Raw genomic sequence first — 16,160 nt, forward strand, 5'->3', positions numbered from 1 at the left:
TAGTCAAAGAACCCGCCTGCCAATGCATAAGAGCCCTGGGTTCAATCCCTGAGATGGGAAGATCCCCTGGAGGAGGGCATGGCAACCCACTCCAGTATTCTTGCCAGGAGAATCCCATGGACAGAAGAGCTTGGTGGGCTGCAGTCTATGGGGTTGCAAAGAGTCAGACATGACTGAAGCAACTGAACACGCATGCATGTGATAAGTGTTGGTTTGGTGCTCAGCTAGGAACAATGGGACCATGTCCAGCAGGGTTTCTCATCCTCAGAACCACTGAAATTTGAGGCTATATAATTCTTGGTGGTGAGGGTCTGCTGTGCATTGAAGGATATTGGTTACATTCTTGGCCTTTATCCACTAGATGCCAGGAGCACCCTCCCCTACTGTGGTAATCAAAAATGTCTCTGGACACTGCTGAGTATCTCTCAGTGGGGCAGAAATCACCCCCAGGTATGAACCACTGCCATGGAAGAACCTTGCATTGAACTTCAGTCCCAAGAGATCCCATGGGTTAGACATTTTGGTTTTGAATGAAAATTCATTGATATTCATTTGGTCAAAGAATGTCATGCTACTTTCCTGAACTGACAAGGAAGACCAATCCCATGGAGGTTTGGAAGGTACTCCCCAGACAGAACTTGGGCTGACTTGTTCAAGAGGAAATAAAACAGAACAGGGACAAGTAGTGATTGCTGTTAATACAAATTCAGCATAAACACTCACCATTGATGAAGAGGCTGTCCTTGACCAAAGTGTAGAAGCCCAGCTGGGTGACACCATGGGTCAGTTGGCTCAGCTCCCAGTAAAGCTGCTCTATGTCCAGCCTGTGGCCCATGGGGTCAGGGTGGTAGGTGCAGACGACATACACGCTGGTGGCTGCACTATCCTTCTCAGGTCTAGGGAGAGGGAGGTGGGAACTCAAAAGACAAGTCTTGAAACCTCTGGGTGTGGGGCCCAGAAGAGGGAGAAGCAAATGAGAGGTCAGTGGGAAGACAGAGAGGGGTGGACACCAAAAGTGTTCTTTACTGGCAAATACTCAGGAAAAGGAATTACTTGAGGGAGATCAGTCTGCAACTTGAGTAGAAGGGTCCCAGGCTGCTCTTCTGGAACAAGGATCCAAGCTGGGGAGACAGGAGAAAGATGATGAGCAGAAAGGACAGGCACTGGGGCAGAGGATACACGGGAGTGATCCCACCAGTGGTTGCTGGGACCAGCATCTCACCAGGCGATGCAGGATCATCTTGGTGGAGTTGAACATGGCGAAGCCATTGCTCATGTCTGATGAGTATGGAAGGTTGGTGATGGTGAAGTTAAGTGTGAGGGCCTTCAGGTTGTATCCCATAGCTGCGATAAGAGAGGGGGATAGATGGTTACCACTGAGAGCTGACCTGGAACCACATCAGAGTTCCATATTCATTGTAATTGGTTGTCTTCCAGTAACACTACCACCCACCAAGTCAAAACCAGTGTTATCTGTTCAGCTCCTCCTCCCTCATCTCCAGTTAATACCAGTTGTACTTGCAGAACAGTTCCTGCATACATCCCCTCTCCCCATCCCTGTCGCAGCTCAGGTTTTATCTTCTCCGACCTGAACTGACACCCCAGCAGCCTCACTGCATGCCCTTACTAACGGATGTTCTCTACACTGAACAGTAGAAGAAATTTTCTTAAATAAAAACCTGACTATTGTCACCACTGTTCTAGGACCACTTGTGGCTCCCTATGGCCTTCAGCATGAAGTTCAACTTTTTTGATCTGGCACTCAAAGTCCTTCTTAATCTGGTTCTTGCCAACCTTTTAGCTGAATGTGTCCATTTACTTCATCTACACCAGGGCTTCCCTGGTGGCTCAGACAGTAAAGAATCTGCCTGAAATGCAGGAAACCCAGGTTCAGTCCTTGAGTCTGGAATAACCCCTGGAGAAGGGATAGCTACCCACTCCAGTATTCTTGCCTGGAGAATTCCATGGACAGAGGAACCTGGTGGGCTACAGTCCCTGGGGTCACAAAGAGTCAGTGTGACTGAGCAACTAAGGGATCCATCTACTCCAGCTTAAGCTTTAAACTTCATGCAAACCAAATCCCTCTCAGTTCTCCCCATACGCTATGCTGTTTTTGATCACTGACATGTTTGCTCATGGAATCCCACCAGCCAGAAAAACTTCTCATTCCCTATTTGCCTGGATGGCTCTTACTTTTACTTAAAGACTCAGGTCATATGAAAGTTTCTCCAGAAACCCTTTCCCTTCTAAATACCAGTTGTACTTGCAGAACAGTTCCTGCATACATCCCCTCTCTCCATCCCTGTCACAGCTCAGGTTTTATCTTCTCTGACCTGAACTGACACCCCAGCAGCTTCACTGCATGCCCTTACTAACGGATGTTCTCTACACTGAACAGTAGAAGAAATTTTCTTAAATAAAAACCTGACTATTGTGCCAGGGGCCTTTCCCCAAGACATACATTATAATAGTCTGTTAGTCACAAGAGTGGGGGCTCCATGAGGGCCAGCATCAGACTGAATTGTTGGTATAATCTTTGAGATAAAAGCATGATTGCCCTAAAGCCAGAACTGCACACCCTGGCCTCCCAGCTCCTATGTTACAATTGGCCGGTGGATATGTGGGGCTGGAGAGCTTCTCTTGGGAAGGAAAAGGGGCCTCCGATACCTGTGGTGGATTCTGGTTGCACAGGTGATGGTGAAGTAGGAAGGAACGTGGTAGCTGGTGCGGGAGCTGTGGAAAGGGGAGGTATTAGGGAGGAACAGAGCCCACTCCCAGACTTGGAGAAGCCCCCCAGGCTCACCTGGGCTGTATAAGTGGTTGTCCAAGCACAACCATTCATAGGTTTACCATTAATGAGTGAGAGCAAAGGAATCATTGGGTAAGTAGAGGGATGAACAAACCTGTGAATGAAATGAACCCAAGAGAGTGGGTAAACAACAGAGAGACTGAACAAAGAGGACAGACAGATGGAAGGGCAGAAATATGGACAGATGGATGGGATACCTGGATGATCAGAAGAAGAATGGACAAAAGGAGGATCAAAGAGAAGGAAGGAAGGATAAACACAAGGAAGAAAAGTTGAGAGACAGATGGAAGTGCAGAAGGAAAGAAGGAAAAACAGGTGTATAGGCAGAAGGATGTTTGGATGGATGAATGGATAGATGGATGGATGGATGGAAGGAAGAAAGGGAGGGAAGGGGGAAGGGAGGAAGAGGTTTGAGAGCAGGTATAACTGGGAGGATGGAAGAAAGGATTGGTGAAAAGATAGGTGAAGTGATCACTACAAGCGTGAATGGACCGATATGGCCAAACCGCTGAGTAGCCACTGGAGCTTGCACCTTGACACTATGACCCCTTCTGCCTCTCCTATAAAAGATTTTGTTATTAGGAAGCAGAGACTACAAGGTCATTATATGACCTCAACCCTTATTACTGTAGGGAATGCTCATTCAATTTCTTCCTCCAACCCAGAAGGGTGTGGAAAATTTGGAAAGCCAATACCATGGCTGTGGGCCCCAAAAAGAGACCAAGGACTCATCATCCTTTCTCCCACTGACACTTTGTCTGCACTCAGGAGACGCAACCTGAGTTTGAGGCAAGCTCCCTTTGTCAGTGAGAAGAAAAGTTAGGTTCAAGACCACTGGAGGCTGAAATGGACAGTGGATGAAAAGATACCTACTTGTAGGAGGCTCATCTGGACCACGTTCATTATAACCTGGAAGCAAAAAAGCCACACGTTAAGGGGAGGTGGAGGAACAAGCCCGGGTATCCCTGCCTTTGTCCACATGGGGTTCCTTTCTGGATGCCATTCCTTCTGTACCAGGTGAGTATCCATGCATCTTCTAGGATCAGACTTAAATGTCATCTCCACAATTAAGGCTTTCCTGACCTTTGGATTAGAAATTAATTGTGGGACTTCTCTGGTGGTCCAATGATTAAGACTCCATGCTTCCAATGCAGGGGGTGCTGGTTTGATTCCTGGTTGGGGAACCAAGATCCCACATAGTGCACAGTATGGCCAAAAAGAAAAGAATAAAATGAGCATCATAAAGGACCAGGATGTCTCCCTGCCTACCTGATGGGGCAATGGTGAAAAGAAAGTGTGTGTTGTCAAACTCTATTCCCAGGTCGGGGACAGACAAGGGAACCAGAGTATAATTTCAGTCAACTTCATCACAGCTGTGCACTGACCATCAGGGACCCCCTTAAGGGTCACCCTTTCAAATGCTGTTTCTTTCTGGATTTGAGGCTCATTCCCAGTGTGTCTGAAGCTTGGACCTCCTAGATGTTCAGAGTTCCTGCCTTCCTTCCTGGCTAGAGGCCCCATCCAAGAGAGAGGCCCATCTTGGTCAAAAGTGAGGAGTGGGACACAGGAAACTCTACTCAATACTCTGGAATGGGTCTATATGGGAAAATAATTTTTTAAAAAGTGGACATATGTATATATATGTATAAATAAGCAAAATTTTTAATCATTCCAGTTGCACATTTAAATAAAATGATGGTGTTTTAAATCACTAAATAAAAGGAAGAAATAAAGGAGGTCAATGACTTAAAAAAAATTACCCCAAACTGATGTAGAATGTAGAATTAGATGCTATGTCATTTGTGAGTAGTGATGGTTTTGCTTCTTCCTTGCTGGTTTGTGTGTCTTTTGTTTCTTTTTCTTGTCTGATTGCTGTGGCCAGGAACTCCAGTGCTATGTTGGGTACAGGTGGTGAGGGTGGGCATCCTTGCGTTGTTTCTGGTATTGGGGGAAGGGCTTTCAGCTTTTCACCATTGAGTGTGATGTTGGCTATAGGTTAGTCATAGATGGGTTTGCTGTGTTGGGATGTGTTCCCTCTGTACCCTTTGATGGGGTCTTCAGCTGTGAATGGGCGTTGAATTTTGTTGAGTGCCTTCTCTGCAGTTATGACCATGAATTGATCATGTGATTTTTATCCTTCCTTTGTTGGTATGTTATATTACATTGATTGACTTGTATATGTCAGACCATCTTTGTATTCCTGGAATTGATCTTATTTAAGCATGGTGTATTAAAAAAGAAAGTGAGAAGTGGGGAAAGGAGACAGATACGAGCTATTCTTTCTCTAAGTCTTCCCTAGAAAGATTTTTTTTTTTTGTGGCCATGCCCCTCAGCATGTGGGATCTTAGTTCCCTGACCAGGGATGGAACCCATGACCCCTGCATTGGAAGCATGGAGCCTTAACCACTGGACCACCAGGGAAGTCCCTAGAAAGATTCTTCTATGAGTTAAATGCATAGAATGGAGCACAATTTTGGATCCGGAAAATAGTCTTGTACCCTGACTCTGCCACTCTCAAGCCACACCCACTTGGAAATTACATAATCTTTCAGAACCTTGGTTTCTTTGCCTCTAAAATGGGTTTGATCAAGGACCAGGTTTGCAGGGTGGCTGTGTGAGTTCAGTGTGGAGTCAAGATTCACACCAGAGTCTGTCTCAAGGTTTCCCCTGGAGAACTGACTAGCTAATAGAGACTCTTCTGGAGTTAGGGTGTGGACCCAGTGAAGTGGGGTGAGAACCACTCACCATTGAGGTAGAGACTGTCCTTGTCCAGAGAATAGGGACCCAGCCGGGTGATGCCGTGGGTCTGTCTGCTCAGCTCATGGAACACCTGCTTGGCCAGCAGACCGGGGCCGCTGGGGGACTGCCGGTAGGTGCAGAGGATGTTCACACCTGTCTTGGCACCATTGTTCACAGACCTGCGGAAGGAGAGGTTGGCCTTTGGGAGATGCAGTCCACCTGGCACTTATTTATATGGTCACCACATATACCTCACTTTCTGTGTTCCAGCCTTTTGGAACCATTCTTAGTTTCTTCACCTAGTCATACTCTCTCACCCTAGGATCTTTGCACATGCAGTCCCTTCTGCCTGTAAGTTTCTCCCCTTCATTTTTTACTTATGTAATTTCTTGATCATCCTTCAGGTCGCCACTTACATACTTCATCCTCCTCCAAGAAGTCTCCCAGACTGGGTCAGCTTCCATTCAGGCTCCCACAATATCCCATGCTTGTCGAATCACAACCCTGGCTATCTTCTATGTGAGCATATGTTATTTGTCCCTATTCCCTCCGGATGGTGACCTCCATGAGGTCAGGGAAAGGACAGTCTAGTTCACTGTTGTCCTGTGGAGCCCCCCGTACCTAGCACACTGCCTGCTCTGTGTGAAAACACAAGTCCTGCTGAATGGATTTTCAAATATGGTTCATCCATACAGTGGGATGTTATCTGGCCTTAAAAAAGAAGGAAATTATGGCAAACGCTGAAGCACAGATGGACCTTGAGAACATTATGTTAAATGAATTAAGCCAGTCACACACACAAAAATACTGTATAATGTACAGTTCTATGAGGTACCCAGAGTCATCAAGTTCATAGAGACAAAATAGAATGGTGGTTGTCAACATTCAGGGGTAGATGGAAATGAAGAGCTGTTGTTTAATGTTTAATGGGGATAATTTCAGTTTTGTGAGTTCTGGAGCCTGTTTGCACAGCAATATGAATGTATGTAACACCACTGAGCTATATGGGCTTCCCTGGTGGCTGAGGAGTTAAGAATCCACCTGCCAATGCAGGAGATGCAGGTTCAACCCCTGGTTTGGGAAGATCCCCGGAGAAGGAAATGGCAACCCACTCCAGTATTCTTGCCTAGGAAATCCCATGGGCAAAGGAACCTGGTGGGCTGCAGTCCATGGGGTTGCAAAAGAGTCGGACATGACTTATCAAATAAACAACAACGACTGAACTATACACTTAAAAATGGTTCAGATGTAAGTTTCATGTGATGTGTATTTTACAATTAAAAAAAATCAATTTGACATATGGTAGATATTCATTTAATAGGAACTTGGAGAAGGAAATGGCAACCCACTCCAGTGTTCTTGCCTGGAGAATCCCAGGGATGGGGGAGCCTGGCGGGCTGCCGTCTATGGGGTCGCACAGAGTCGGACACGACTGAAGCGACTTAGCAGCAACAGCTATGGTAGGGAGAGATTAGAAGGGTTTAGAGTTGTTTAGTCCCTAAATCCCTTGATCCTTGATGAGACCATTCCTACAAAATGTGATACAATAGACCCTAAAAAAGGTTCTTGCAAAACCAGCACTTCAAAAATGCATGCATGTATACGTGGAATCGAGAGAGATGGTACTGATGAAGCTACTTGCAGGGCAGCAATGGAGATGCACACATAGACAACAGACATAGAGTGGGAAGGAGAGGGTGGGATGACTGGAAAGAGTAGCGTGGAAACATACACGTTACGATATGCAAATCAGATAGCCAGTGGAAATTTGCTGCATGACTCAGGGAGCTCAAACCAGTGCTCTGTGACTACCTAGAAGGGACATATGTATACCTATAGACATATGTATACTTATACCTAAGTATGTATACATATGTATATGTATACCTATGTATGGCTGATTCATGCTGATGTATGGCAGAAACCAGTGCAATATTGTAAAGCAATTATCCTTTAATTAAAAACCAACTTCTTAAAAAAAATGTATGCCTGCAGTGGCATTTATACCTCCATTAATGCTGAGAACTAGGTGTCTAGTGCTAAAGAAAGACATGCTAAAAAAATGTTCTTGTGACAAGAAGAAAAATGTAATTATGTCTTGATGGGTGTTAACTAAATGTATTGTGGTAATAATTGTTTTACAATATACAAATATATCAAATCATTATGTTGTACACTTTAAACTATTAATAATACAGTGCTATATATCAATTACAACTCAATAAAACTAGAAAAGATGAAAATAAAATGACACACAAAAGGAAAAAAGGAAAGAAAACATTCGTCTTCCTTAAAAGGACAGTATAAATTCATGTGTGTGTGTGTGTGTGTGCTAAGTCGCTTTAGTCGCGTCCGACTCTTTGAGACCCTATGGATCGCAGCCTGCCGGACTCCTCTGTTCATGGGATTTTCCAGGCAAGGATATTGGAGTAGGTTGCCATTTCCTGCTCCAGGGGATCTTCCCAACCCAGGGATTGAGCCTGTGTCTCCTGCTTGGCAGGAGGAGTCTTTACCACTGAGCCACCTGGAAAACTGCTCTCATTTCTATTTCTTTATGCTCTCACTGCCTTTGAAATCACCTTACTTAGATATTTATTCTGCTACTAGGTATCAGTTTTATTGACTAGATGTGGGCAGGTCTACTGCCTGCCACCCAGAGTACCACCTGCCTCAGAGGCTGTACCATCAGTGTCAGTTGAATGAAAATATGAATGAAAAGTACTTCACCCATACCAACAGGTCACAGACCGACCAGGAGAAGTGAGATTAACTGCTCAGTGGACACGGAGTTTCTGCTCAGGGTGATGAGAAGTTTTGGGAGTAGACAGTGATGATGTTAGCACACCATTGTGCATGTAATCAATATCACTGAATTGTACACTTAAAAATGGCCAAAAAGGCTAATTTTACATCTGTGTTATTTATGTTATTGGGCTTCCCTGGTGGCTCAGTGGCAAAGAACCTGCCTGCCAAAGTACGAGACATGGGTTCCATCCCTGGGTTGGGAGGATCCCCTGGAGAAGGAAATGGCAACCCACTCTAGTAGTCTTGCCTGGAGAATCCCATGGACACAGGAGCCTGGAGGGCTATGGCCCATGAGGTCACAAAAGAGTTGGACATGACTTAGGGACTAAAACAATGATAACAACAACAAACAAAATTATGTTATCACAATTTTTTAAAATTAATAATGTAATGTGAAAAAAATGGATGTAGAATAGGACCCTCCAAGGATAGCCTGCTGCCTCTGGGAGCAGCTCCCACAGCCAGGAGTCCACGTCCTTAGGTGGCGTGCCAGTGGTGGGGGTGGTGGGGGTGTTCTCACCTTAGGGAGATGACTCTGCAGCCCGCATACCGGGCACCCAGGCTGCTCCTCTGGAACAATGGGCTGAGCTGGAGAGAAAGGAGAGAGCCATTGGTGGTCACATGTGGGTGTCGGTCCACAGGAAGGGCACGATGGAGTGAACGGGAAAGGAGGCATCTCACCAGGTGCTGCATGAGGGTGTCTGTGATGTTGAACTTGTGGGAGCCTGGGTGACCCATGTCTGCAGAGTAGCGCAGGTTGTCGATGGTGAAGTTCAGCGTGAAGGGCTTCTCACTGACCTCCCCAGCTACAGTAGGTAGAGAGAGAGTCCAGGCTCACTGGGAGCTTGGGTCCCAGTGTCCACCCAGGTGGGGCTTCCAAGGGTCCTGTGTCTTCTTCCCAATCAACCTGAAGGTCACTTGCTGATGTGACAGCTCCAGCAACCAGTGAGGGTTGGCTTAATGATTTGGGGACTCATTTTTTGCCCCCTTATGTAGGCGTGGAGGGCTCTGTGAAAACACTGGTGGCTTTGTCCTTTCCCAGGAGAAAAGGGCACTGATGACCCCAGACATCTGTCATAGTCTCTCTGCTCTCCAACTCTCTGTCTCTGTCTCTCTCTATGCACATATATTTATATTTAAATATAAATTTATAAGTGAATGTATACTATGTAAACATGTAGTTAATATATTATATATTATGTAATAGATAAATAAATATACATATCTTCCCATATATATATGTGTGTGTGTGTGTGTGTGTGTGTGTATTTCTTTCTCTTTCTCCTCCCCTTACAGCCAGGTGTGCCAATCTTTTATGCATTGGTTAAAAAAACCCAACAGTCTAGCAGCTATAACCAACCTTTCAGCATCTCAGTGGACTGATGTGTAAGATAATATAATAATGACTCCTGCTTCAAAGGTTGTTATGAAGTTTCAACAAGTTAATTTTTTTTTTAACCTGGTATTTAATATGAATAAATGAATAGGTATAACATATGAGATGTTAAAGAAAAATGAAGTTAACAGCAATATACTCTACCTAGATTAAGATATAGAACTTGGAATATTACAATCTAAAAGAATATAAAAGAAAGTTGGAGGTGATGCCAGTATAGGTTTGTTTTTTTTTTTTGATTAATTAATTAATTTTTTTTTTTTTTACTTTATTTCCATCCTGAACCCTCCTCCCTCCTCCCTCCCCATACCATCCCTCTGGGTGGTCCCAGTGCACCAGTCCCAAGTAAGACATTTAAGCACAGTGCCTGGAACGGATGGATCAATAGTTGGGGTGACTTGTATACACCCCAAGAGGAGTAGAATAAAGGAACGTATGATGCAAGTGAGACGAGAGACCCCTTGACTTGACTCTAGACTAGATAAGCACAGCAGGAGCTAAGTGATTAAGCGAAAACTTTTCTCTGGGATAAAACTTTACTTCTCTCTCCTCCTTTCCCTCCACTCCTTTCTATGTATCACTACTTCCAGCTTTCCTTCTGCTCACCTTTCCTTCCATGTTTCTTCCCAAACATTTGTCCTTTCTTCTTCCTTCTATCCTTTCTTCCTTTTTTCCACCCACCTATCCATACACCTGTCCTTTTATCCTTCCTTTCTTCTATCCATCCACTTATCCATCCATCCACTCATCCATCCTTCTTTCCTACCTCACTTTCCCTTCCTTCTTCCCCTTCTTCTCTCCTTCTATGATCCTTCTGTCCCTCTTTCCTTCATTCCCTGCTTTCTTCCATCCATCTTTCCTTGCTCCCCCCTCCTTCAATCATTTCCTTTCTTCCATCCATCCGTCCTTTCATTCCATTCATTCCTATTCCCCTCCTCACATCTGTTTATACATCCTCCCTCCTCCCCTTCACTTTCCCTTCTTCCATTCATCTTTCTGCCTTTCATCAGCTCATCCATCTTCTCTCTCTCTCCTTCCACTCATCACTTCTTTGATCAGTGACGGACCCAAGGACAGTTTGGGTGTGTTGAAATAACACACTCCTAAGGCAAGGGTGAGTTTCCCTGATGTGTTAATAGTAAAGAATCTGCCTGCCATGCAGGAGATGCAGGATACACGGATTTGATCCCTGGCTTGGGAAGATCCCCTGGAGGAGAAAATGACAATCCACTCTGTATTCTTGCCTAAAAAGTCTCATGGACAGAGGAGGCTGGCAGGCTACAGTCCACGGGGCACAAAAAGTTGGACATGACTTAGCGACTGAGAAAGACAAGGGCGGTAGATTCTTGAAAACCTACAAGGTCCTCATTACAGGATTTGCTGGGAATGCATTTTGGTGAACACCTATTATGTCTGGTCCATGAACTAGAACATAATAGGTGTGCACCAAAAATCAGCGTGTCTTTTGAGATAAACTCACTATAAATAGCAAGAAATGACAACATGAGTTTTGGAATTGCATGAACTCTTGGTTTTCTTATTTATCTGCTGTGTAGCTTGGGATTCTGAGTCTAGTTTCCTCAACTGTAAAATGGAGCAAAATCACATGACTGTATGGAGAATTAAGGTATAGAGTGCATATACTTTAATGAATTGTCCCCCCATTCATATGTTGAAGTCCCAGTCTCAGTTCCTCAGAAGGTGACTGGAGACCTCCCTGGTGGTCCCGTGGCTAAGATTCCCAATGCATGGGACCTGGGTTCGAGCCCTTGTCAGGGAACTAAGATCTCACATGCCAAAACTAGGAGTCTGCATGCCGCAACTAAAAAATGATCCTGCATATGCAACTTAAAAAAAAGTCCTGAATGCTACAACTAAAGATCCTGCATGCCATAACCAGCACCCGAAGCAGTCAAATAAATAAATAAAATATTAAAAAAAGAGTACTAGGGAGATGGTTTTAGGAGAATTAAAATGCAAGCCATATGAAGGTCAGAATATAGTGGGATAACACTTGTTTTTCAGTCACTCAATCATGTCCAACTCTTTGTGACCCCATGGACTGTAACCCACCAGGCTCCTCTGTCCTTGGAATTCTCCAGCAAAGAACACTGGAGTGGGTTGCCATTTCCTTCTCCAGGGTGTATTTCTGACCCAGGGATTGACTTCACGAATCCTGCATTGTGGGCAGATTCTTTGCTGCTGAGCCACGAGGGAAGCCGGGTGGGAGAACATAAATGTGTCTAAAACCTCCTGGGCGGGAACTTCCCACCAGGAATCAGGAGAGAGAGAAGGGATAAAGTAGGGACCTTCCAGAAGCTTCCCTCATGTAGGACAGAGGGTGAAGGAGAAAAACTGCTTTCCAACCCCAAAGTGGAGGCAGGCCAGGAAATCCAGGCCAGGCATACTCACTGGTGGTAGTGGGGGCCAGGGCTGCATAGGTGTAACCTGCAGACAGAAGATGAGAGAAGCTGAATCAGCATTGGGGTGAACATAAAAGATTAAGGGATATATGGTATTTGTTCTTCTCTTTCAGACTGTCATATAGAATTAATTAAGTCAAAAAGAGTAAAACAAATATTGTATATAAACGCATATATGGGGAGTCTAGCAAATGGCCCTGATAAACCTATTTGCAGGGCAGGAATAGAGACAGAGACATAGAGAAAGGACACGTGGACACAGCGGGGAAGGACAGGGTGGGATGAATTGGGAGATTAGCATCGACGTCTATACACTGTGTGTGTGTGCTGAGTTGCTTCAGTCGCATCTGACTCTGTGTGACCCTATGGGCTGTAGCCCGCCAGGTTCCTCTGCCCATGGGATTCTCCAGGCAAGAATACTGGAGTGGGATGCCATGCCCTCCTCCAGGAGATCTTCCTGACTCAGGGATTGAACCCACATGTCTTATGTCTTCTGCATTGGCAGGCAGGTTCTTTACCACTAGCGCCACCTGAGAAGCCCTTATATACTCTGCTATGTGTGAAATAGCTAGCTAGCAAGCTCCGAGAGTTGGTGATGGATAGGGAAGCCTGGAATGCTGCAGTCCACGGGGTTGCAAAGAGTCGGACATGACTGAGCAACTGAACCGAACTGGGAAGCTACTGTATAGCACAGGGAGTTCAACTCAGTGCTCTGTGATGACCTAGATGGGTGGGATGGGGGTGGGGTGGGAGGCTCAGGAAGGAGGAGGGGTATGTATGCTGACAGTTGATTCACACTGTTGTACAGCAGAAACTAACACAACATTGTAAAGCAATTATGTGCACGCATGCTCATTTATGTCTGACTCGTTGTGACCCCATGGACTGTAGCCTGCCAGGCCCCTCCAGGATTTTACAGCCTTCCAGGTCCCTCTGGGATTTGCCAGGCCTCTATGGGATTTTACAGGTGAGAATACTAAAGTCGGTTGCCATTCCCTTCTCCAGGGAATCTTCCTGACCCAGGGATCGAACCCTCTCTCCTGTATTTCCTGCACTGGCAGGCAGATTCTTTATCACTGAACCATCAGGGAAACCCCAATTAAAAAAAAAAAAATGAAGGAAGTTATTTCAAGGAAAAATTGAAAACATGTTATTGAGAATTTGAAGCATTTTAATGGATTAATGTCATTATTGCTATTAGAAAAATAAAATTAAGCAAAAGTAGTGGCTCAGATGGTAAAGAATCTGCCTGCAATACAGGAGATCTGGGTTCGATCCCTAGGTTGGGAAGATCCCCTGAAGAACCCACTCCAGTATTCTTGCCTGGAGAATTCCATGGACAGAGGAGCCTGGCAGGCTACAGTCCATGGAGTTGCAAAGAATCGGACATGTCTGAATGATAGACACTTTCACTTTCATACAAAAAATAAAATAAAAAATATTATACATTAAAAAAAAGATTAAAGAAGAGGGTGGATTTAGGGACCTATGTGGGGAAAGCAGAGAAGAAGAGGTGGTGGAGGGATGTTCAAGAAGAAGCAAGCAGGCAACAACATTGGGCAGAACCAAGTTATTACTTCATCATAATGAAGACAACCCAGACCAGAAGGAGAAAAAGACGGATGAGAGCTCCCTTTAGAAGAATGAAAACAATGGCAACTCAAGTCCCCCTCCTCTTGATAGACCATGGCTATAACAGTCCCTCACCATTCACGTAGAGGCTATTTCGGTCCAAACTGAAGGAGCCCAGTTGGGTGATGCTGTCTGTCTCACGGCTCAGTTCCCAGTACAGCTGCTGTTTGTTCAGTGCGGGTCTTGCGGGGTCAGAGCGGAGGCTGCAGACTACATTCACTCCAGTGGCTGCTCCCCTCTTTTCGGGCCTAGAGAAGAAAAGATGTAGGAACGTGGAGTACTACGGAGGCGGCCGTCTAGGTGTGAAAGGGAGGAGGCTAAGGGAGATGCTGAAGGCATTAGCTTGGACGGCTGCAGGGGTTCTCCTAAGTGTCTTTCATCTGAGACCAGCCCCTAGCAACTCAGGACAGAAAATGTTTTAATTAGAAATTTGCAGGGGTGTTCCCTGGTGGTCCAGGGTTAGGACTTGGTGCTTTCACTGCCCTGCTTGGGTTCAATCCCTGGTGGAGGAACTAAAATCATGCATGCGATGTGACCAAAAAAAAAAGAGGGACTTCTCTGGTGATCCAGTGGTTAAGAATCTGCCTGCCAATGCAGGGGACATGGGTTTGATCCATGGTCTTGGAAGATCTCACATGCTGCAGAGCAACAAAGCCTGTGTGCCACGACTGCTGAAGCCAGCGCACCCTAGAGCCCGAGTTCCACAGCCAGAGAAGCCACCACAGAGAGAAGCCCATGCACCACAACTAGAGAGTAGCTAGCCATAACGAGAGAAAGCCTGCGCAGCAACGAAGACCCAGCAACGCCGAAAATAAATGAAAGCATAAATAAATAAATCGATTTCTTTAAAAAAAGGAATTTGCAGATAGGAATTTGCACTGATTATCCCACTTCTTCGCAGAGGACAGCTTTCATTTGAAACAAAATATCATACAGATTCTGTAAATAACAATGATGCCTTGTTTCCAAGCATGGAGCATAGTACCATCTGGGCATGAAGAAGGCATGAGGGGTTATGGTGGGCACTGGAGCTCAGTACTTCCAGGGACATGCCTAGCCACTGAGTCCAGCGCCCAGTGCAAGAGGGTCCACTGACCGGATGAATCATTCCATCTGAGGGAGTCTCACCTGAGCAACTCCAGCCTGCAGCCAGCATAGAGGGGGCCGACACTGGTCTTATTGAGCAAGACCCTGAGCTGGTGGGGAAAGAGAGGGAGGTGAGCCGAAGGGACGAGAGAATACACAGGGACAAGGTGGACCTAACAGAGGCCGTCCAAGGGCTCTCACTCGGTGCTGTAAGATCCTTTCGGTGGTGCTGAACTTCAGAGAAGATGGGCGCCCCATGTCCTCCGAGTAGTGCACGTTGGTGATGGTGAAGTTCAGGGTGAAGGACACAAGGTGAAGGTCAGTGGCTGCAGTAGGGGAGGAAGAGAAGGATGTCCAGTTGGGGCCACAGTCATGGCCAAGGTTTCCTGGGAGACTGGGACTGACATATACACCCTGTGTGTGCTAAGTTGCTTCAGTCGTATCTAATTCTTTGAGACCCTATGGGCCGCAGCCCACCAGAATCCTCTGTTCATGGGATTCTCCACGTAAGAATACTGGAGTGGGTTGCCATGCCCTCCTCCAGGAGTTCTTCCTGACCTAGAGATCAGACCCACATCTCTCACATCTCCCTCATTGGCAGGCGGGTTCTTTACCACTAGGGCCACCTGGGAAGCCCATAATACACTACTGTGTATAAAATAGATAATTAATGAGAACCAACTGTACAGCAGAGGGAACTCTACTCAAGGCACCAGAAGCAGATTAAGGAAAGCTGTGGGCTTCTCAAGCTGAAGGAGAGAACATTCTGGAATTGCCAAGACATGAGGAACCTTCGTTCATTCATTCTGTGAGCACTTATTGAATACCTAGTGTGTGTGAGGTTCTGTGTTGGACTCTGCGTGCCCAAAGATGAATAGGGCATGGGACTTCCCTAGTGGTCTAGTTGTTAAGATTCCACACTACCGATGCAGGGGGACGGGGTTCAATCCCTGGTTAGGAAACTAGATCTGGTGTGCCACAACTGGGAGTTCACATGCTACAACTAAGACCTGATGCAGCCAAATAAATAAAATATTAAAAAAAAGATGAGTAGGGCAAAGTCTTTCATTGTGGCCAGTGGAGTGAGCAGGTCATTATGCTGCAGGGGAAGCTGGGGGTGGGGGATGGTGTGCAATTCCAGGATGGTCACCCAGCCAATGACTGGGAAAGATTCTTAGAGGAAGCATTATTTTAAGTGTAACCAAACCTATGAGTAAGAGTTAGGTGAATAGGAACGGAGCAGTGTTAAGCAGAGGGAACAGCGTGCCTA

The 16,160-nt window shown here is 45.7% G+C and overlaps 1 protein-coding gene across 1 annotated transcript in view; it reads right to left on the reverse strand.

Moving 5' to 3' along the window:
* The window catches only part of LOC104999867 (mucin-16-like), a 116,103-nt gene that overhangs the window by 14,918 nt on the left and 85,025 nt on the right, over positions 1-16,160 (reverse strand). Inside the window, 11 exon segments of the mRNA XM_010855496.1 lie at positions 724-896; positions 1,054-1,121; positions 1,223-1,344; positions 2,668-2,733; positions 3,683-3,718; positions 5,555-5,727; positions 8,874-9,159; positions 12,162-12,197; positions 13,880-14,052; positions 14,933-15,000; positions 15,092-15,216. Coding sequence (XP_010853798.1) covers positions 724-896; positions 1,054-1,121; positions 1,223-1,344; positions 2,668-2,733; positions 3,683-3,718; positions 5,555-5,727; positions 8,874-9,159; positions 12,162-12,197; positions 13,880-14,052; positions 14,933-15,000; positions 15,092-15,216 — 1,326 coding nt within the window.

This window comes from Bison bison, unplaced genomic scaffold (assembly GCF_000754665.1).
Source record: "Bison bison bison isolate TAMUID 2011002044 unplaced genomic scaffold, Bison_UMD1.0 scf7180017864365, whole genome shotgun sequence".
In the NCBI taxonomy this organism is placed as follows: Eukaryota; Metazoa; Chordata; class Mammalia; order Artiodactyla; family Bovidae; genus Bison; species Bison bison.